The 24,546-nt window shown below is 40.2% G+C and overlaps 1 protein-coding gene across 1 annotated transcript; it reads left to right on the forward strand.

The window, feature by feature from the left end:
• The first annotated feature begins 21,065 nt into the window (after window positions 1-21,065).
• On the forward strand, window positions 21,066-21,794 carry LOC128739599 (uncharacterized). Its single transcript, XM_053835095.1, has one exon. It carries the CDS (start codon window positions 21,066-21,068, stop codon window positions 21,792-21,794), a length of 729 nt encoding a protein of 242 aa, XP_053691070.1.
• The last annotated feature ends 2,752 nt before the right edge of the window (window positions 21,795-24,546 follow it).

Below are 24,546 nucleotides of genomic sequence, written 5' to 3' on the forward strand. Positions count from 1 at the left end.
CTGAGATCAAGATTTTATGCGATTTAATAAAGAATTCTATTATATTTTATCTAAATCTAAATTAAATTACAGCCTAAAAAATTTATTTGACCATCATATATAACTTCAGAAATTTACGCATCTTCAAAACAAAGCTTAACTCTTCACTGATTAAAGGTTGAACACGAAAAAATTCGGATACGAAAATCTTAGAGTAAAATTAGGCCCAAACTTGTGTTTTGGTCTTGTCTTATAATGAAGTTAGGCATTATTCATTACTTCCCTTAGTCTATTGGAAAGACTTCCGCTATAAAAGCTATTCAAATTTTATGCTACGAATTCAATTTTTCAATGTATCAGGTAAACGTTACCTATTGTAAAACCTACAGAGAAAATTTTCCAATTTTATTTAATATCTCTTATTCAAAAATGTATAACTCTTAAAGCAATCATCTAAGAGCAATTCTTTTGAGAAAATGTAAAAATGATTTCATAGCAATCTAACAAAAAATTTTAAATAACTCCTGATAGTATTTATTCTTGATTATTGAATAAATTTGATAAAAAATTTATATAAAGCAGTGCTTGATGGAGCAAGTCGGAGTTGAAATGTGTATATGTCACAATAAACATTAAATTTAAAAGAAAAAGGACAATCTTTCTTCTCCTACACGGATAGACATTTGATCTCCAAAACGAGCAAAATGAATCATGATTCCAGGTTTCTAGCTTATGATTTATGAAAATACACCATGAATAATAGTCACGATATATCACGAGCTTCTTGCAGTACAACACAACGCAAAATCATGAACTATTATTCATGATTTTGTGCTGTCTGATAGGGCAGTTCAGTCATGATTTGACGGGAATTCGCATTTCAAGATTTCATGATTTCATTCATGGCATCGGAATCAAATTTCTTTCCGTGTACGGGATCTAGAAGACGCTGAACAAAAAGACTATTAGACATAACAGTTCCCAGCTCTCCCAATTACTAATCGAATCGAATCACGCATCCAATTCCTGAAAGCATCCTGCAAATAACGATTACTTGAATCAATCATTTTTCTTGTTAACGGCCAGGCCAACTGTGCAGAATGTACCGCAGAGAGAATTCCAAGGAATAAAAGTGGAAACAAAAATAATACCTAATTCCATTAAACTCCTTGAAATCAAGGGGAAGCAAGAAAGCGTGGACCTCCCGTACCAAACGCTTACCATATAGATAACGGTTTATTTACAGATGTTGGGAGTATATTTGCTAATAAAGGTTACGTGATACTCCGGACCCTCGCGGATGAACTAATGGTACTATTTAGACCAGAAGTCTGGCTGCAATTGACCAATGATATAGCGCCCTGTTTCGCTTTTTGAAAATAGATTGGTCTATTGTTCAAATTAGATTAGTCTAAATATATGTATACATATTTTATCAATTTTGGCTAAAAAAATTTTACGCTCAAAGTCCAAATCACGGCTGCAATTAATCTTTTCTTTTCTCTATATTCCTCTATAATGTTCTTTACTTTATAACTTTATAACTTTAACGTTCCCCATCCAGCTTCACCTCGGCACCAACACTATTTGGAATCCCACGTTCCTTGTCCGCGACCATGTACAGCGATGATAATGGTAAGTCCTAGTTTTGCTGCTTCCCGTTTAAAAGGCCTAAAGGCCTCTTCTAATGCTCACTGGTTGATTTCGAAGATATCGACGTCATCCGCAAAACCAAGAAGCATGTGAGACTTCGTGAGAATAGTCCCGTTCCTTTCCACGTTTGCTTTTCATATCGCACTTTCTAATGCAATGTTGAATATTAGGTTAGAGTGCATCCCTTTGCTTCAGTCCGTTGAATGTAACGAAAGCTGGTTAGTCGGTACGTGTACGTTCCGCCACCCCCGTTATTCAACAATTTGCAGATACAATTACTACTTTACCAGCCGATAGTTGGGGTGGCTCTTGACGTTTCAAAAATTCCTCTCTATTGTACTCGGTCCTAGGCTACTCGTCGACAATTCGTAGCGCGTCTCGACACACGCAAGTCGGCTTCAACCTGGTCGAGTCATCTAGCACGTTGAGCCCCTCTATTCCTGGTGCCGCACATAGGAGTATTTGCCCCAAAAAGCTGACCATAATTCTAAATTGCTTCTTTCCAGTCGATATTGATAAAACATGATCAGAAATTAAATATTTCCCAATTCTGCATATAAAGTTAAAGAAATTGCCAACTAATCCCCTGTAAAGTGCAATTCGTGTCATTCTCTTATATTAATTATAAAAAACCGATTAAGAACAAAACCATTTATTAGGTGTTGGGGTGTGTGTATGTATGTGTGTCTGTATGTATGTGAGCTAGTAGAGGTGTATGTGTGATGTTAAAGTGTATGTATGTATGTATGTAAATGTGAAAGTGTGTACGTATACGTATAGAAGCATCATATTCAAGTCTTCTGTTTCATAGTCACTGCATTTCTCATGTTCTTCAGTTTGAAATTGATTTGCCTCAAACATCTTCAACGTTTCGGTCGAAAAAGGCCTTTTTTTCTTGGTATCGGCCTTGAGCTATGGATCCGAACTGAAGAGAAGTCTATTCAAAACATCTCTGTTGCATTGTGTTCTTGAAAATTTTGTACCAAAGTTTTATTTAGTACAGTATATTGTTTTTTTTTATTAAGAATAATTTAAACATACCTTCCGAAGTTTAGTCTGTAATTTCGAAAGTGTTTGAAACCGTGAATACATAATATGAGAATAAAAGAAATTTAAAATTAACTAAACCCATCATGTACTTCCTCGAATCACTCTAGAACTCGATGGCAAGCCCAATAGAAATTAAATCATATACCTTAATGACCAGAGCCGAATGACTTCCGTTAACCTCCGCGAAAGTAGTCAGTTTACTGATTTGTTGATTCGACGATAGTCATTAATACGGTACATGTGCGGTAACCATAATGAGGGTCCTCCGTAACATTGAATAACATCTTTTTCTCTATAAATGACTGAAATGAAATGATTCAGGGCGAGACAAACGCAGACTGTGACTGTTGCCGGCGACCTGCAAGTAGGGTAATGTCGTTATCGTCGGGCCACTGTTATGGTCGGGCCACCACGATTTTTTCAGTTTTAGTAACTCGTGCTACCTTTGTACAAGCATTGTAAAACTTCTTACTGTGACAGCTAACTTTTCACTATATTGTGAGTTTCAATCGTGTATTCAAAACACTTGTACTGAATTCACTGATTGAAACAACACAAAAAAAGTTTTGCAGGTGCAGTTAACTTTTCTTCAAGAAATGATTCATGAAATGCAATTATCGGGATAAATATTGAAAATTTATTACGTGTATTGTGCTCTATTCGAAGGTTATTGAAAAATCCCGGCCAGTTAGGTGTTTGTGTAGGGTAAGGGGGTAAATGCTACAAAAGCGCTTATTGTAAAGGTTGGGCCAATTCTGCAGCCATGGTTGAACCACCATAATTTTAAGCTCAGAAGCGCAATTTTCGCTAGAGAACGTCAGTCGCGGGAAATGTGATGAAATAAAGCCTAATTAGTACAATAAAAACCTACATTGTTGTTGATTTTTCATTGCAGTAGTACACATCGGAAAACGCGATTGTAGTAATATTGATTTTACAAGATCACCACAAATTTCGCAAAGATGTTATTAAAAATAGGATATTTATACTTATATGGGCCGTTGCTTACGAAATTCATTCTTTTGATGTCTCTACATAGAATTTCAATACGTATTTCTTGGATTAAGAGCGATGGCCCAACCTGTACAACGTGGCCCGAGTATGACAACATTTTTTGTCTTCACGTAAATGCCTATAACTTTATTATTTTTTAACCAATCAGTTCAAAATTTTCCAGAAGTATAGCTTATTCTTAGACCTTCCAACGATCTATTTAGATTTTAAAAATTCTTTTTAAAACGGAAGTTATGGGCGAATGTCAAAAAGGCGGCCCAACCACGACGACATTCCCCTATGCCTTTCTTACCCCGTTCGAAAGGTGCCGGTCTTACTCCCATGGCACGTATTTTAAGAAGACGATTTTTATACATTTATTAATCTATCATATATCTACTTAAAACTCACTGATGGAAAACAATACTAGCTAGAATATATAAAATCTTAAAATTTAGTTTGAAACTTCTTCTGAGAAATAAAGCATAAAACCTACTCGCGAAAAGTTACAACGGGCTGTGCATCAGTGACACTCGCGTTTGTTTTGTTTATTATTTTGATATTTGACGATTTATAGTAAGCTCGATCTGTTTTAAAACATCTGAAATAATGAACACAAATATGTTGAGTGTTTAATAACACAATTGATTAATGCATTCTAGTAAAACTCTATGGGTGCTGGTCTTATCCCCTGTGCCGGTCTTACCCGCGCGACTCTTACCTTAAAATAATTAAATGTCTAAAAAACGACAAAGCGGAAACATGCGGAAGATTTTTCGATTTCACTATATTCTGTGATGTTTGACCTATCTGATGGTGATTGAAATTTTGCCGGGACATGCTCGGAAGGTTACTAAAATTTTGATTAAAGCATCAAGATCTTTCCACTATTTTTGGGGTAATTTTCGTAATCACTATTCGTATCGAAGACATTCATTTATTTTATTCATTTATACATGAAAACTATTGAAAAACATTCTTCTTTGCTGATAAATACTTACCCATGTTGAATTGATACTATTTCACTCGGATTTTTAGGTTTTTGCACCAACGAGCGGAAGAACGCATTTTAAAAGTGAAAAAATTTACTGCCGAATGGCGTTCTAAATAGGCAGCTTGCTGAGCGAAGAAAAGCATGAATTCACTTCAAAATCATACTAACGTGACCAGTAGACTATGCTGAGATTACAGATACTCTATATAAATAAAAATCATACATTTCATATTTCGGACTTATGGCCAACTTTTTGGGTCAAATACTCCTATGTGTGCCGGTGGTATTCTTGAAGAGAACAGATTTCACTGCACAGTCATCCGGCTTCCTTGCGACGCGGCCGGTCCACCGTAGTCTCCCAACTTTCGCCAGGTGTACGATGGGAATCTCTCCAAGTAACGCCTGTAGCTCGTGATTCCTATGCCTCCACCACTCTCTGCTTTCAGTTTGTACTCCGCCAAAAATAGTCCGCAACACCTTTCGTTCAAATACGGCAAGTGCACGTATGTCTTCAATACTGAATTACATATAGGATATCCATCCTATTTCCGCAACTCTGTACCCGATTCGAAAGGACTCGAGCGAGTCTCCGAAACGCGCACGTATCACAACATTCGCTTCAGGGTATCCTTGATCAGTCGCCGTCAGTTTATCGGGATAACCGTACTCGTGTATTATCTGTCATAGCTGTTCGCGTTCAACTGTATCGTATGCCGCTCTGAAATCCACGAAAATATGATGCGTGGGCACGTTGTACTCTCGACATTTCTGGAGGATTTGTCGGAGAGTAACAATTTGATCCGTAGTAGCACGGGCCCTCATAAAGCCCGCCTGATACTGCCCTACGAATTCTTTTACTATTTGGGATAGACAACGCAACAAAATCTAGGAGGGCACGTTGTAGGCGGCGATGACCAGCATAATACTGCGGTAATCCCTTTTCCCGATCGATCGCCCTTTTTGTAGATGGTATAGACCACACCATTCATCCACTCCTCCGCTAGTGGCTTCTCCTTCCAAATCCTTGAAATTATCCAGTGAAGTGTCGTTGCCAGCGGTTCTTGGCCATTTTTGAAGAGTTTTATCAGCAGCCGGTCCTTTCTGGCGTTTCTTTCAGTTATATCGCTTCCACCTGTCGACTACCTCGCGCTCGTTTGTGATTAAATCCCCTCTCTCGTCCCTACACGTGTCAGGCGTAGGTGTGTAGCCCTTGCGCATTTGGCTCAGCTTCTCGTAGAACTTGCGCGTGTCATTGGCCCGGAATAGTTATTCCAGTTTCTAACGATCTTTATCCTCCTTCCTGCCTTTTTTCATCCTAAGGATCGTGGTCAGCTCATTCCGCGCTTGTAAATAATTGGTCAAATTCTCTCTCGTAGACAAGCTTAGATAGTTTTTCGAAGCTCTTTTTTCCTCTCTATGTCTTGTTGGCATTCCCCCTCAAACCAGTTATTTCGTGCGCTCGAGGTTTCTTCACCTAGCACTGCGCACTATGGGCCAGAAATTGAAATTTCGGGACAAAAATATTTGCGGTTAAACGGCATGTCTCAGCTCAGTGTAGTCTTCGGCAACTTTTTGAATGAAAAATTGATGCATATTTTGAAGGGGTCGTCCGATATTTAAGCGCTACTTAAACAACAATTTAAGTAATAACTTTTAGAGTAAACTTTTTTTCACCTTTTTGGTTTCAAAATATTAAAGATAAACCAATTTCAAGTAATTTTTCTGAAGATATCAAACTTCTACCTTTTACCCATTTTCAGCAATAGACCTTTGTTTATAAACGACCCCTCAAATCACATTTCTTCTTGTAACATGTTTATTTTAACAGACAGCTCAACGTGATGTTCTAAAAAATATTTTGGACATAAAAGAGATATATTTTTGCTGAAGACTGTTTTGCTTTATTTGCATTAATTAATAAGATATAATTGATTTTAGGTTAAAACCCGTCTGATGAAAAATCCGAATATCTTAGCCATCTGCAAGTATCTGCAATTAGTTTGCATACCAATTTGTAGGGAATTAATAAAGCTATCTGCCCAAATGTATATTTCAGAGAATACCGGGGAATACCATGGCTGGGAATACCTAGGAATAGTGCAGATTTTTTTGTTCATACATTTTATAACTTTTTTTTCCATGTGTGGACTCATTACTGCGACCAGTATAGTTGATCTATTGTAATATCGCCCGGATGTTTGCTGTATGACCTGCACTGCATTTCTTTTTTCTATAATCACTATTGAGTGAGCGATATGCTTATTAAATTTTATGCGTGCTTGCGTGTATTGGGGTTTACCCTTCCTTCAAAGCTTAATCTACTTTACCCACTTATTCCTCGCTGCCAGCACTATCCCATATTATAGCCGTCCCTGGCGAGGACTCATTCGTACCTCTGACCAGTACACTTAACTATAGGAGGGACATTTGCACTGTCAAGAGGCTTCAGAGGGTAAATATAGAATTCAGCACGAAGGAAGGGTAAATGGAGGGGCCTGAGAATAAACCCATGCTAAAGTCACTTGACATCGAATGGCTTGATTCTACTAAGATTCGAACCCACGACCACTCGCTTGTCCATATTTTATAACTTAATAAATATGCGTTCTAGCGTCAAACAGTCTTCACAGAAAATATGTATTTCAACATACTGAATAACTTTGTAAAACACTTAAAAGCAATAAAATAATCGTGTGCAAAGTTATTGAGTGTAATTGATTTTTAAGTGCTCTTTTTTAACACATCATTATATTTCGCAACCGGTAAGAAATAGATAGTTACTTTATTCAGCAAAGTTGCTTATTTTAGTATGTTCTGTAACTTTTGGAGAAAAAAACTTTTTTTTTAAATTATTTAAGAAAACAAAAGTTTGTATCACCCTAATAGGCGAATTCATGGTCACCCTAATAGTGCAGGAATATGCGCTATATTTCATTATTTTACTTCTTCGAAGACACCATCCTTGAAAAAATACACATTTTTCATCAGACGATTTTTAGACTAAAAACAGTTATATCTTAAAAATTAATGCAGAAAAAGCAAAACAGTCTTCAGCAAAAATATTCCTCTTTTATGTACAAAATGTTGTCTAGAACATCACATTGAGCAGTCTGTTGAAATAAATATGTTACAAGAAGAAATGTGATTTGAGGGGTCGTTTATAAACAAAGGTCTATTGCTGAAAATGGGTAAAAGGTAGAAGTTTGATATCTTCAAAAAAAAACTTGAAATTGATTTATCTTTAATATTTTGAAACTAAAAGGGTGCGAAAAAATTTACTCTAAAAGTTATTACTTAAATTGTTGTTAAAGTAACACCTAAATATTGGACGACCCCTTCAAAAGATACATCATTTTTTCATTCAAAAAGTTGCCGAAGACCACATTGAGCTAAGGCTTGCCGTTTAACCGCAAATATATTTATCCCGAAATTTTAATTTCTGGCCCATAGTGCTGCGGTTGTGGTCGCATTGACGGCCGAGAGTATCATACTCATACGCAATTTGCAGTTCCAGGTATCAAGTTTCTATTCTCTATCCTTATGCCTGTCCTTATGTGGCTATTTTTTTACTTCTTATTCTTATTCTTATTCTAATTCTAAGTTAACTAAACTTTGTAGAGACAGTGACCAGTTCAGCGTTCTGCGGCCATTTGATTTGGACATTAGACGGGGCCCAAGTAACATTGAAGGTTTTGTTACATCCTTATGAAGGTTTTGTTGACCAAAATTGGCCATAAATACCCTTATAAGAGCGCAATAAAACTCAAATTGTTTATTGGGGGCATATCGGCGAGCATTTGGCGTCTTTAAGCATCGATCCCGGCAATCAATCTGATCCCGGCCGTAAACTGGAAGGTGAAGTGTGCGATAGCAAATTCAGTCCTGTAAGCTGTAAAATCTTTTGACATAATGTTAGTGGGACAAGGTCGACTAATAATTTTGGAAGAACCATACTTATTTGTAGGACCATTTTTCATCCACGTCCGGTGATTGGATCATTACAAAATTAGTGTCAAAGTAAGCTGTCTGCGGAAACTAAATCTGATTAAAAAGTTATGTTCTTTTCCAAATTTATAGTCGGCCATGTCCCCTTAACTGTTAATATACATTTCATTACCTTAGAAATAAAAAGCCACATTTCAGCACTGCATTCCAGTATCGATCAAATCAACAATTTTATCGAAATTTGCCATCGCTGAGAGAAAAACTTTCCATAAAACTAGATTACAGTGAAGCAAATTTTTCCGCTATCAACCGTTCGATATCACTATTCATACAATCAAACTCTGCCCAACAAACCGGTAATTTATCGCAGATCTGATTTGACCTGTCGAGTTGACAAAGATTTTTCTCCAGCACGGTCCGGTCGGTGGTGGGTCGTTCTGTCGGTCCGGTGTTCTCGAGAAATCCTCTTTCACTCTTGATTTATCAATTTCCTCACCCAAAGCAACCCGATGCCAACGGGCTCCGGACCCAACCGGAAGTACTTCATCATACCGCGTACGGCTGGCCAGCTCTGGCTGCAGCGTTGTCGATACCGGATATCGTCTGGCCCGGTGAGTGAGGACAGCATCAGCATCAGCAGATCGCAAAACAAATGGCCACACAAACAATTTTCTCATGGTAATTGCGATGGCTATCTGGCCGTCGAATCCCTTTTTCCAGTTCCCGCGTCAGATGAACATTTCCGATGAGTGTTTGTCCTCGAACGCGCGGGCCGAACGGGTGAACGATTTTGGGAATCGATTTGAAAGAAGCAGCGTCGTTCTTTTCACTCTCGATCTGATACAATTGTAGGTACGTTGATTTCCTGTTACTCACAGGCATTTGCAGCTGGGATTTCCATTCTATGTTGAGTTTTTTTTCTTTTTTTGAATCAGATTTCGCCCCATTGGTGTCCATATCACAGTCGATTGTTTGAGTTCTAAGTCGAAGAAGCGGCAACGGGTCAAACTAATTCACCCGGAAGTGAGACTAAAAGTAGTATGTTATGAGTTACTCAAAATCAAATCAAATTAGGAAATCGAAAAACCTTCACTGCTTATTGCGGTAGTCACAGGAAATTTACTGGACGTGAGACATAAAACTTTAACGTGATTTTATCTTGATTTCTATTTTTTTTAAACGAACAATCGCATCAATAAAACCGGCTACTTGCACCGGATTGTTCGTTTTATCACGAGAACCCTTTCGGTTGCCCCATCCATCGGTATTATCGACGAAAAATGGTTGAAGTACGGGCTTGGGGAGTGGAAAGATTTATTCGAGGAACGAGGTAAGTTATGCGCTTGGTTCACTAATAGCAATGGCACAATTGAATCTCGACCGTTGCGTTGCAGCTGACTGCTAGCAGCACCTGAAGCGCTGCACTGCTGTGTAGCTTCTGGCTTCTTCCTGGCAGACGACAGGATGGACGGACGAACGGACGGTCGGTCGCCGAGATTCCACTCCAGCGAGAAAGCAATTGAGTGGTCGAAGGAGTTGGTTTTATTTTCGGTAGTGGTCAGCAGTGAAATGGATTTCCTAGATGCTTTCCGATGCCAGGAAAAGAGCTCCGGTGGGTTGGTTGACTCCGGTGGAAATAAAACTTTTTGATGTTATGGATGGCGATTACGCTCCGGAATGTTCGTATGCTTATTGTAAACTGAAACTTTGAAAGTTAGGATTACGGATGTGGAATTTAAATTAGATCATGATTACATGTTATGACCGAGCTGTCCGACTAGAGCATCATTCATTCTACATTTTTCAGTTTCTGTTTTCTATTCTTGGCTTGTGCTGTTCGAATAAAAATCAAGTTTTTGCAGCAAATCTTGTAGTCACCGCGATACTTTTTAACGAAATTGTTTTTCTTGTTGACCGGAGGATAAACTTTGTGCAGCAAAAAAGAAAACATCAGATAACATCGACGAAGGGGATTGTCTATAACAGCAAAATACTCGAGCCGCAATTACAATCACGGTATCGCAGCGCAAACTTCTCGAACTTTGTGCAACAGTCAGGATAATTAGCTTTCACCGCTTCCACAACCGTCTGTCTGTCCGCAGGAAACAACGCTAACGAAGTGTTGCGGGATAGCCGGTTGCTTCAATTAACCTCTGGTTTGCTAGTCAATTAGCCTTTTTTTAACTTTCAGTACGTCCGTGGCCGTGATTGACCTATCTCATTCGATGGTAATTGCCTGTGCGAAGCTAGTCGGATGTTGTTTTTAATTGTTGACCAGCCGGTCTGGATCATAAATATTCAGAGGGGATACAATATTATGATTGGCGAAAGATTCGTGGAAATCTCGTTGATTGTTATTACTAGTCCAGCTGAAATCATACTAGCTTTGGAACCCCTAACAATTGGGGTTCACCGTGAAGAATTTATCCTTTTATGCTTGCATGAAAACTACCTATTCTACTCAATTGGACTCCCTCGCTCTCGTTAGGCGAACGACCTATGGCAGTTTATATTTTCACGCTTCCAAATGCTAGCTGGCAAGCTCAAACTTTGCCTCGTGAGAGGAAGAACCGTATATTCGCCTTTGTAACCGGTGAACTATATTCTAAACGGGCAGATTTGAGTTTTGTACCTGGAAGCTGTCTGTGAACCCGTTCCTTGTTCCTACAGGATTGTCGTGTTTGTTTTTCATCTATTTCAAACGCCTTCTGACTGTGATACCTTTATACGGAAGAACGAGTGAAATAGTCGCCCATTCAGGATCAGCACACAGCCAAACGCAACTATGTATGTATGCTGCAAGTTTGCCCTGTCACCGCACGGAGGTGGCAGAGATGGCCAGTAACAGGTATCTCATCGAGCTAATCTTTTTGTCTCCGAAACGATTCCGTCCTTTTTTCGGTTTGTTAGCTTTGATGCTTCGCTAAGCCGTGCTCGTCTGCAGAAGCTGATTGTGGATTTCGTCGTCGAGTGCAAATTTTGTCCGGCTTTACAGCGCAGAAAATGGTTATGATACAGCAAAGAACTGCATGTCGGCACTACAGGAACTAGGACAAATCCGTTTTAATGATTGAACTAATGAAGTCTGCTTGAATTGTAGGATGTAGAAAGGGAATGAAAATGTTTTACCTGAAATTTTCTTTGAAACAAGGGGAATACTATGTAAGCTAAACTTACTTCGTTGAATTAAACTAATTATTATTATTACATTTTATTAATTATTGGAATGAATGAAATGAAAATTTTTTCCCCCTTCGCTTTTTTTTTTAAACTTCATACCTCCTGAACAAAACTGTACAAATTTTATTACAGTGGTATTGTAAGAAATGGTGGAAAACGCTTCTGTCGCGACTGTAAAGGACGTGGAGCTGGCACAGAAAGTCAACCTTGACAGCGTCGCGTTGGATTGAGGATCTTCTAGTTTATCCCTGATTATGAACTCGCCACCGACGAATAAGGAAAGTCATACGAATAAGCATCCCGATCCGGCAATGCGGTCTGAGTTTAGTGGGTAACCGTCTCTCCATACTACAATTACGACGCAGTCTGCAGAATCTGTACGACTAACAAGCGACTACCTGCGAAATGTAAAAAAAACAAGTGAGAGTTATTTTCTGCTAGACTAGCGTAGTAAAAGAACATGTACAGGTCATCTCCCAGCTAGCACCAACTCGTATATCAATGTACGAAAACTATCGTAAATATCTTCTAACAAACTCGAAATCGTAACTAAAGATGGTTAAAGTAGGATCAAGTTGATTTTTTGTCGTATATAATGATAATGACTGACATACATACGATTTTCAGTACAAAATCGTAGAGTAGTACGGAGCGACTCGCGCTTAATCGGATATTATCGTATATAAATACTTATATAGTCGTAACGCTCAAATTATTCGTAATCACGTATATCGCCTCCAAAATAGTACGGATATGCCAATTTTGCGCATGAAATACGATTTATTTAGCATGTATATTTGTACGTAATGCTGATTTTTACCTTTTTACCTTTGTTATACTATATAACAAAGGTTTAGAAATTGGTCGAAAAACACGAAACTGATCTGAGGCCCGGAGGGCCGAATCACATATACCAATCGATAGAGCTCGACGAACTGAGCAATGTCTGTGTGTGTGTGTGTGTGTGTATGTATGTGTGTATGTGTGTATGTGTGTTCGCTCCGAATTTTCTATTGCCTGTTACTCGGAGGTGGCTGAGCCGATTCGACCGCTATTACTTTTGTTTGAAAGGTATTATTGCCTAGTATATCATTATTAAATGGTTTCGTGGTCTGACTTTTCGTTTGAAAGTTATAAGCAAAAATGTGAAAACTACGTGACACGGTTTTCTCCGGAACCACGTAACCAATTTTAACGATATTAGTACCAAACGAAAGCTCTTACTATTACTAAACATTTTGCTAAGTTTTATTGAAAACGGACAAGCAGTTTAAAAGTTAGCCTTGAAAAACTTGTTTTGACTAGGTACAAATGAACGCCTGTTTCTCAGAGATGGCCAAACCGATTTACACGCTATTAGTTTCATTTGGCAGGTAATATAGCCGGATAGATCACTATTGAATGGTTTTCTGATTGGGCGTTTAATTTGAAAGTTATGAGCAATCGAATACACCACACCAAAATTAACAATAATTTATAATGATTTTAACCAAGATAATTTACCTAATTTCAATTATTTTAATACCAAACGAGAGGTTTTCACACTACGAATTTGGAAGAGTTTCTTAAAATTGAAAGCTCTATCGCTCTATCGTTGTAAAATCAGTTTTTCTATTCTAACTCTTATTGTGATTGTTGTATGACTTTTTCATGTATTACAAAGTTATACAAATAATAAAAATACACAACTTTGCTGAACATAGTATACCTCTATGTTTGCTTGTTTAGGAGCTGTAGAACTTCAATTGTAAAAAATAACCTGATTTTGACCCCGAATTACTCGATTACCAACAGACGGATACATCTTAAACATTTTACATTTGCTGGTAGAGAAAATTCCAGTTGGGGTCAATTGCGGTACACCTCGCATGCTACTTGCTTCATTTCTGTGATGTCGGTTTATGCTAATCTTGTTTCCTAACAATTTAAAGTATTAATGCATTGAATAATTCTGACATTTTGCTCATAACAAGTTTACTGAAGAATATACGTTAGTATATACGTAATATACGATTTGTAACTTTATAACAATACGGCATTCAAAAACCTACACATGTTGTAACCCTACAGTACCTACAGTAACAACTTACTCAGCAATTTCATGAGAAAAGGAACTATCAAAATTTATAAGTGCTTCTATTTGGTTCAAATTTTGTAAACTTATTCAATTTCCAAATTTCCAAATTTCATGTAAGCCAAACGTGTCGATTTCTATCTCAAATAGCAAGTAAGATCGTATAATCACAGATAAACAGACATAACACTCGTTTTCCATTCAACGTACCGATAAAACCGTCATTTCAAATTTGGGCTTAGTTGGGAATGTCTCCGTTTTAGTCAAAGTGGCGCTTTTTGACGAAAGAAGGGGAATTCCCCATAAATACTTGCTACTTCGAGGGACACCCATATTGCTATTTGATATTTGGGAATGTTGATCATAGATGGTGCTAGTGTTCAGGCTAAATGTGAGGTACGATAATTTTTGTTGATTTTTCTTCCAAGAGTTATGTCTGTTTGTCTGTGGTATAACAAAGGTTCCTTTCACCACTAGGTGGATTAAATCAGGTTTTTATACATATGAAAATGCTAGCTGGGCTGGCACCAAAACCACTTTTGGGTTTTAAATACAGGAAAATGGTAAAGGCTTTTAGCGTAGCCATAACTTTGGCTGATTTTCCAGACTCTCTGGTTACCACAAACCAACTACCCTACTAGCACAGTTGTTATAAAGCAGTTATGATAACTGATTTAGAACCAATTTTAGTCGTGAATAAATTTCTTCAACTAAAAGTGTTAAAAATGTGCTGTTAGGGTAAAGACTATCCGCGTACCGACTAGGAGACTTCAGATCTGCGACCCAAACTCGCGAGCACCCAATTTGAAAATGGCTACCTGACACTTGTTACTTTGATCACGGCATGGTCAAAGAGGTGGAGCAATGGTATCAACTACCATTGCGTGGAAAACCTCGAAACTACGTGTTTACAACACGGAGGACCAGTTGAAGGCACCTGTTGTTACGGATAATACCAGAACAGAGTAAAACATGGAAACTTTTTCCCTACCGTCCTTTGCTTTCATTTTGGCAATTTAGTGATTTCGAACATTCGTTGTCTAAACTTTGGTCGAACTAGATAAACGAACATTGTCACCTCGAACAGTCCAACAGTCCCGCGCTTCGTTGTTTGCCTTAGTCGGCAAAATGCAACAGCGCATTTGTGTTGGAAACTGTTCGTTGCCGCAGGTTAAGAACCATGTGCGTTCGTTCACCTAGAATGTGGTGCGAACGCGACATTTTAATGTAAGTACTTCGCCCTACCGGCTCGAGTCACCGACCGGCGCGGGTGCTCAAATTGAATGGTAAATTTATGTTCTGAGCTGACCGGGGTTGATTCATCCGGATTCAGCCAGATAAAAATGCGTGCATGCTAAGTTACAGTGAATGAGGGTCGCTTCACTGCTCTGCTCATTTACGATTGATAATTCAAAGGCTGAATTAGCTCATGCATTGCAGATAAAACATAAGCAATCAGGCGAAATCCGTGGCGGAAAGGCCCAGTTTTACTAGAGCGGTGGCACTACCAACGAACTGGGAACGGGCTTGTAGTGTTGGGTGGAATGCAGGATCGTGTGATACATTGGAAGGCGATCAACGAGAGAATGTGAGTATTGAGGATAAAGGGCCTGTAAATTCGACGAGAATAGAAATCGGGATTGCGAAAATGATCCTTCCAGAGACCAATGAATTGTAACTCGCGGTACGACCGCGATCGAGAACCAGATTGAGCAGATTTCGGCGTAGAAGGATTGAGATATGTCTTTTTGTTATCATAGTTTTACTAGAACTAATCTTGATAGTGAAATTAAAGTATAATCGATTTGATATCGTTTGAGTGTGTAAGTGTACGGTGTACAATTAATAATTGGATCAAAATGCATAGCATAGAATACGAATGTGGAAAAGCTTTATAAGATTCAAATTCCAAATATGCCGGCCCGCGTTGAAACCGTCCGTTTCAACCATTTACACGGTGGCCAACATTGATGTTTCGATCTGCAGTTGTTGGTCTGGATCAATGGAGAGGATGGTGATTTTCGTAATTGCCCGTTTGTATAGGAGGTACTTTGTCCTGCTTCATTAGCACCAATTGACCGACTAGTGCGTCAGTGTTAGCTTGCTTCCATTTTGACCGTTGTTGTAAGTGGCATAAATAGTCCCTTGACCATCGACGTCACAGATCTTGCACCGACCTCTTCATTTCCTGTAAGCGGGATAGCCGATTAATATTTTCGTCGCATAAGTTCGGAGATTGAGATTAGAGGTTCTCCGACAAGGAAATGCCATGGGGTCAGAGCCGGAATGTCGTCAGGAGAATCGGACAAAGGAGCCAATGAACGGGAGTTAAGGACAAATTCGATTTGGGCTACTACTGTCAAGAGATGATCCATAGTGAAGGCCCTGCAGCCCATTATGCGACAGAAGTGATGTTTGAATGATTTGATTCCGGTTTCCCACAGACCCCCGAAGTGTAGGCGAATCCCAGTGCTCGCGGTCTTTCGTTTGTGGACCCACAGCTTGTCACTCGATGGTTGCGGATTGCCCGTACTTAACCACGGTGATAAATCACATACGAAATTGCTTTCACACTGCTGATCACACTACGCTCGCAACCAATTGGCTTATTACGCTTACCTGGGAGGAACCATTGTTATCAACGGTTGCTGCTGGCACAACCGGTCCAATTTGGCTGATCTGCACTACGGATTCTACTGTGTGAAAGTTCGAGGTGCATCTTTATTAAAACAAAAGGCTCATATTCATGAGCCATCAGGTAATTGGCTCTCCAAGCACTTTAGTTTCCCCAAGCTTTGCTACCTTGGTCTCATTTTTTGAGGAATATACCATGCCTGCCGCTAATTCCAAACCTTCGTCACTGAAGTCACTGCAAACGAAGCTGCGCGGATTACAAACGTCGTTCGACAATATGTGTCGATTCGATTTATGAAACAGTACCGGGAAAATACGAAATCGACAGAGGTGAACGTACGACTGGAGCAGCTGGATCGATTGTGGGATAAAATGAACGAGGCCATCGTGACGTCGAATCCCACGAAGAATCAATAGAAGATGCAGATAGTTTCGTTAAAAATCGGATCGACTTCGAGAACCGTTTTTACGAGCTGAAAGCTTTTCTTGTTGATAAGCAAAGAGAAGATTGTGATCAAACCGTACTTAACCAGACTACTCGCTCTCTCGATAATCCCCCCGGGCCCACCCCTCATGTGCGATTACCACAAACTACCCTTCCAAAATTTAGTGATAAGATAGATGAATGGCTTACCTTTCGTGATCTCTTTACCTCACTGATACATAGGCAGACCGACCTGCCCGAGATCGAAAAGTTTTACTATTTGCGTAGTCAGCAGTAGGGTTGGGAAAACTATCATTAACTACTGATAGTTATCAGTAAGCAATACTATCACTAAGTATCAGTAAGGTTTCGCGGTTATCGATATTTACTGATACAGTTGCGTCGTCCCGTTACAAAAAATAGTTAGATTAAACTTATTGGTCGGTAGTTTCGTACGATAGACAAGGATGACACATTTTATCGTCGTCATCGTCAGCAGCCTAGAGCCGGAGCATCTCGTGCTGTTTCAAGCAGTCGTCTCCATTTAACTCGAACTTCCCAGTAAACATTTTCGTATGCATATCAGAGCAACAATTGAGTTATATGTACCTATATATACCCTGAAAAATCGTATCTGATGCACAAAACTAGCATATGTGTACTAATTTGGAGGCCATATACGTACTACAAAATATACGTTACCAATTCAACTTTATAAGTCCTTGCATGCGATAAGATCCGACTCAAAGCGATTAGCTATACAATTCTGTACTGGAAGTCGTAGGTCAATCACTTGCTATCGTCAAATACGACAGAATATGAACTAGTGCCCATTTCATTGGGCAATATTTACGAGCCTGAATTTATTAAAAGTCAATAACGATAATTTTCGTTCATTGATATACGAGTTGGTGTTTGCTGGGTTGGGACCACTCGTCGCCAATTTCCCAGGCGTCTCAAAAGTCGCAAATCCGTTTCGACCTGGTCGAGCCATTTTGCGCATTGAGCCCCCTTGTTTCTGGAGGGGTTGCACTCTCGTTCGATATCCTTACGACGAGTCCGGCACACCGTAGCCTATTGACTTTTGCCAGATGTACGATGGCAAACAAATACCTGTTACTGATTCATACATCTCTTCCCTTCTTCGCTTTCAGTTTGTGCTCCGCCAAATATCGTCCGCAGTACCTGTCGCTCAAGCATGGTAAGACCACATATGTCCTCCGTGAGCAGTCTCACGATTTCAAGCCCATAAAAAAACTACTGGTCTTAAAAAAAATAAAAGTTTTGTACATTGTCAGCTTCGTACGGCGGTGTATACTTCTTGATCACAGCGCTTTTTGAAAGCCAAAATAGGCCCGATTTCCCGTTTGAATGCGCTGCTTGATCTTCTTACTAGTGTTGTTGTCCGCGCTGACCAGCGATCCCAAATACACGAGCTCACTAGTTCGAGGCGTCAACGGTTACCGTCCGTGGAAGGCACGCGTTTGTTTCCTTGAAGACCTGTTCCTTTCCATTTGATCTACAACGCATTTATTTTTAACCTGATTTTCTTAAACTGCTGCTTTCGCAGCTTTGATATCAAAGCCATCTTCACCTTGTCTCAACCCTCGCCGCGTCTCGAAGAAACTCCCTGAGAGTCCCTGAGATGCGCACGAAAAACATCACTCGATCCATGTTAGCTCTAATCAGTCGCGTCAGCTTATCTGGGAAACCGTGTTCTTGTATTAAATGCATAGCTGGTTTCGATCGACTGCATCGTATGCTGCTTTCAAATCAAGATATGATGCGTGGGTAAGCTGTACTTCCCACATTTCTGCCAGGTGGTGAAAATCTGGTCCGAAGTTGAGTGAGCCCCCTGAAGCATGCTTGGTAAATTACAAAGCAAACTTACAATGAATAACGCCGTTATAATATTACAATTTCCTATATTTTGCTTCAATGCCGTGATGGGTAAAATTACTGATATTTACTGATAGTTATCAGTAACGTACTGGAAATACTGATAGTTATCAGTAACGATTTTTAATGATAGTTCCCATCCCTAACTCACTGCTATTGTTACTCTGGTGGACGACCGAGGTCAACAGGTTCATGCTCGAACATTATTAGATAGTGCGGCGGAGTGTAATTTAATAAGCGACCGAATGCGAAGATCTCTTACGGTTAAAGAGCAACCATGTACAGTCGAGGTGGTAGGCATCCAAGGTTTATCTTCTAAGGTACAGAGGAAAATCACCGTCATGGTACAATCCAGATTTTCAGAGTTTTCGTAACCAATGGAAATGTACATTCTACCCAAAATCGCAGCACTAGTGGCAGTCATATCGGTCGACGTCAACCAATGGAATTTACCGAATAGGATCGAATTGGCGGATCCGACATTCTTCAAAGGTGGCTCAGTTGACTTGGTATTGGGAGCTGAAGCCTTTATCGATTTTTTCACAACTGGCCGTAAAATCCGACTGGGAAACAACTTACCCTCGTTGGTGGACGCTGTTTTTGGATGGGTGGTCACGGGCAAATTTTCGGTGGCTGCTTCCGTTAAATCTTGCAATAAATCATAATTTAGATAGCCTACTGGAGAAGTTCTGGGAATCTGAAGACATTGGACAAAAGCACAACTACTCTCCCGTGGAATCAAGATGTATGGAGTATTTCACCAAAACTACCCGACGGCAGCCTTCGGGTCGGTATACAGTGTCCTATCCGAGAAATGATGAGCTAGTCAAGCTAAGTGATTCGAAGGAGATAGCTGAGCGTAGATTCTTACAAAAAAGAGAAGCGATTGAGGCGAGATGAGAAGCTGCGAGAACAATAGGCCGAATTAATCTGGTCCCATGGTTAAAACTTTAGGTTTAGTTTGGATACCAAAAACAGACGTTTTACGATTTCGCTTTCGCATACCCGCTTTGTTATCAGAGGTTTCCCTATCGAAAAGAAAGTTCTTTCGATAATAGCCACTTTATTCGATCCGTTAGGACTTATTGGAGCTGTAATCACTCGCGCTAAAATATTTATGCAACTGTTGTGGCGTCTGGAGGATTAAGAGGGAAATAAATTAGGATGGGATTCTCCTTTACCTACAGAGGTTGAAGATGAGTGGCGAGTCCTTCACGAGCAAATCCCGCTTCTGAACAATTTGCGTATTGACCGTTATGTTATGATATGTAGTACGGTGTGTGTACAAATCCATATGTTTTCCGATGCTTCTGAGAGAGCTTTTGGGGCTTGCGCGTACATGCGTACCAAGGACTCGTCCGGTAAAATTAAGGTAGCTATTTTGTCATCGAGGTCAAGAGTTTCATCGTTGAAAACACAATCAATCCAAAGACTTGAACTACGCGGCGCATTAATGGCAGCTGAACTATATTTGAAAGTGAAAGAGTCAATCAGGTGTTCTAGGGAAGCTTTCTTTTGGACGGACTCATCTACAGTACTACGGTGGCTATTGACACCGCCGTCAACTTGGACAACATTTGTGGTAAATCGTGTATCCAAGATCCAATCGCTGACTGAAAACTGTCACTGGAATCATGTTCCTGAGGAACAAAATCCGGCCGATCTTATTTCAAGAGGAGTTGCACCGGGAAATATTATCAACAATGAATTGTGGTGGAAAAGACCTGAATGGTTAAGCAAGAATCCGACGTATTGGCCTAAGCAACATAATCTGTCATCTGAAGGTATGGAAGAGGAGAAAAGACGTGTTGTACTGGCGGTGGTTCCGGAAAATCTCAGCTTTATCGAATGGTATCTAACTCGTTTCCCTAATTTCAATGCTGTTATCCGAAGAACGGCATACTGGCTTCGTTATCTGAACAATCGGCGGTCCTATAAGGAAGGAAAGCGACAAGGTGGGCCGTTAACAACAATAGAGCTTGAAGATTGAAGATGGTTTATTGAAGGTCGGGGGGAGGTTAGGGCATTCTAGAGAGTCTGATGATGCAAAGCACCCCATTGTGCTTCCGGCGAAGCACCTGCTTACCGAATTGCTTTTCAAATTCAAACTATCATCTTAAACTCATGCACGCTGGTCCACAATTATTGTTGAGTACGGTTCGGCTTCGATACTGGCCCTTAGGCGGAAGGAATATTGCAATGCAAGAAAGGTGTGTCATCAATGTTTGCAGTGGTACGGGATGAGACTGACATTGATTCAACAGTTTATGGCTGATTTACCGGCATCGAGAGTTACGGCGGCGAGACCATTTTCGACTACAGGCGTCGATTATTTTGGGCCGGTGTACGTAAGACCAGGATATCGGCGGACTGCAGTAAAGACATACGTATCGGTGTTTGACTGCTTCATGATGAAGGCGACACACCTAGTATTGGTCACTGATCTTCCGACGGCACGGTTTATTCAGGCTTTGCGGAGATTCACGTCACGTCGGGGAAAATGTATTACATTGTGGTCCGATAATGGCAGTAACTTCGTTGGAGCTAAAAACCAGATGCGAGAGCTGCTGAAAATCCTGAACACCAAAGAACATCACCAAAAGGTTGCCAAGGAGTGTGCGGACAATGGAATGCAGTGGATGTTCATACCCCCTGGAGCTCCCCATTTTGGTGGCCTCTGGAAAGCTGCTGTGCGATCGGCGAAAAAACATCTTTTGAAGGTGCTAGCGCCAGTCTCCTACGAGGATATGACGACTCTTGTAACACAAGTTGAGTGCTGCCTTAACTCGTGGCCTCTGACTCAGCTTTCGGATGATCCTGATGACTTGCGGCCACTCCCACCAGATCATTTCCTGGTTGGTTCTGCTCTCCAATCTATACCATCAGCAGACTACACCGACTCAGCTCACGGGAGACTAAAGACGTGGGAAGCTGTACAGAAGAGGTTGCAAGACTTTTGGCGGCGGTGAAAAACCGAGTACCTCAATCAACTACAAGGGCGCGTTAAGTGGTGGAAACCACCAGTTCAGGCAAGGCAGCTTAGCAGTGATTCGTGACGACAACCTACCGCCAACGAAATGGAGAATGGCGAATCATTTCGACCCACCCGGGACCGGATGGGGTGGTCCGAGTAGTGACTCTACGAACAGTGAACGGGACAGTGGATAGACCGGTTGATAAAACTTGCATCTTACCGGTTGCAACGGATAACGGAGATCTCATTGCGAACGAAACGATCAACTGACTGAAACATGGGTTGTTTCAGGGGGAGAGGATGTTGGTGAACCACTCTATTGCAGCTACGCTTATCCCCTCGGTGCGGCAAAAGTAGCTCAGTCCCAACATGAGTGCTATCTTAGTTGCTGACAGAAGTACATATTAACAAATTATCATTGTGAGATGTATATAGAAGTAATTGTTCGTTTTTTGTATGTGGTAAATCTAAGCGTACATCTAAAATCTATAAAAGCGCGAATTTATGACTAGTGAGTCAGCTTACCTTTGTTAAGTCGAGTAGCATAAGTAGTTTTCAAAGCCTTCCGGACCCTATAGAGCTATTGTACAGACGGAAAATGCTACAAAGAATGATGTTTCCTCATACCTACAGGTTTTACAACCACTTTTAGAGCAATCCTCCGCAAGATGAGTGCGTTTTAAGCAATTAATGTATAGTCCGTTTCTCTTAACAAACTAGAACCGTTGTTACGGAGCAAGCTTGCGAAACTGCTCGTATTGAAATAGTAGATGTGCAAGTTTACAACAGGGGCATTTCGGAATGTTGTCAGACGCAACGTGCGCTGTGGTGAGACGAGGTTTAAAAGCTTTAGAATCTGATAGTGTATTGCATGTTTGGGAGAGCACTAGAGTTTGAACGATACGTGATCTTTTGTGTACGAATTCGAGCAGTTATTTATATGTGGATTTATAGATCTCAGAGCTTTGATTTCCCACTCTCGCAAAGAAACGGGATCCAAACAATTACTCAGCCTTTCGACGAGAAAGGAAATCCAGTGGTCTTCAGAATATTCTAACTTATCTAGCAACTGAACATGGCGATCGAACTCATCCGCCAGTTCCGATAAACCGGCCGAAGATTCTTTTCGTAAGGATGTCGTTTGTCGTTTTATCAAAAACTACCCAATCATCAAGCTTTCCCGAATACTCTCGTAGTGTTATTTCGGATAGTCGAATATTAGCTAGTGGCTATACAGGGACCGAACGACCCGCGGGAGGCAATGCTGGAGGAATAGAAGGACGTGCAGGAAGCTTACTTTGTAGAAATGCTTTCAATTCGAAATATAAATTTTGGAATTTTCGACGTTCATCCGAAAATTGTTCCTCCTCATCCTCCAGCATTTCGATTTCGTCTTGAGCAGCCTCAAAATCTCGCCACAATACATCTAGGCGTTGTATTCGAACGGGCAATTAATCACTTTGTGTGGGATCAAACTGATTGTTGAATGATTTAATTAGCTCAGCCGATCTAGTCCAGCGCCTCTGTGGTTCATAGGTTCACAACCCTGGCGGGTGTTGTGGGTTCGAATCCAGTTATAATCTCAGATTATAGCCTGGTTCGACCCATGCACCTTCCAGCATTGGACAAAAGGTAGGAGTCACAACGACAACTTGTTAAGCGCAGCTACCTATTACCCCCCCCCCCCCCTTCCACCATCGTTTCAAAAAATGTATTAATATATGCCTGACCGCATTTCAAGGTCATGCCTAAAATCACGAGATTTGGTCGATTTTAAAGGTAACAATATACATTACTTTTTATCCCGTAAGCATGAGAGCCTTTGGAAGGTCTCCAACCATTTATCCAGAATGACAAGAATGCAAGCGCAAATGAGAATGTGAGCTCAAGTGAGTTTTTAAACTGACGGCTCCAAAATTATGTCTAGTGGCCGAAAAAAATTGATTTGGATAACATTAAGCTACACTCAAAATATTCTGCACATAACTAATAGTAAATTTCCATATGAAATTCCATATGATTATCATGTGCCGCATATAAACACAATCCTACCAGAAATACACAGAAAAATTATACGCATATGAATAGTATGTGCAAATTTTTCGCGTGCATATAAATGATAACTGTTTGGGACATAAAGATTATTTACACGGCACATTGCCAAAATCTATATGTGGGACACATAGAAACTATACGAAAAGTTTTCTCAGTGTAGTTTACGCTTAACGAAGCTAACGATTATTTGTTAAGCGATACGCTTTTTTCAAAAAAGAAACTTCTGCTTGGGACTTACGGCTTCACGATATTGCAAATTTGTTCATTGTTCTCCATTCAATATTGTTCTGTGTACTGTTAGATTAATGTCGTTGCTATCATAAACTCATTACTCACATAACTTTGTAAATTATATGATTAAAACTCTTCATAACTTTAAAATTAAAAATCAACTTACCGTGTTAATAACCAAAGCGAAAAATACGCAATATGATTTCATGATATAATTCCACATTTTGAATTCTACAATTCTCTCACTGCACAACAAGAAAGAACTACATGACCACCCGCCGACCAAACCAATCGCGTGGTTGCCAGCAAACCGCGTTCAATTACCCAAACTGCAGCATGATGCGGCAGAACCTCGACCCGCTTCATCAATCCGTTCCCGCTGAACCCAAATTAATATCGGTCAGCGAACGGGTGAGTGCTTTTCCGCGCACACCCTTCCGGCATGCACTCACCAGCTTCCC

Source organism: Sabethes cyaneus, chromosome 3, assembly GCF_943734655.1.
Source record: "Sabethes cyaneus chromosome 3, idSabCyanKW18_F2, whole genome shotgun sequence".
Taxonomy (NCBI): Eukaryota; Metazoa; Arthropoda; class Insecta; order Diptera; family Culicidae; genus Sabethes; species Sabethes cyaneus.

Coding starts and splice junctions, on each gene's coding strand:
- LOC128739599 (XM_053835095.1), top strand. CDS start 21,066: ATGAGACTGACATTGATTCAACAGTTTATGGCTGATTTACCGGCATCG.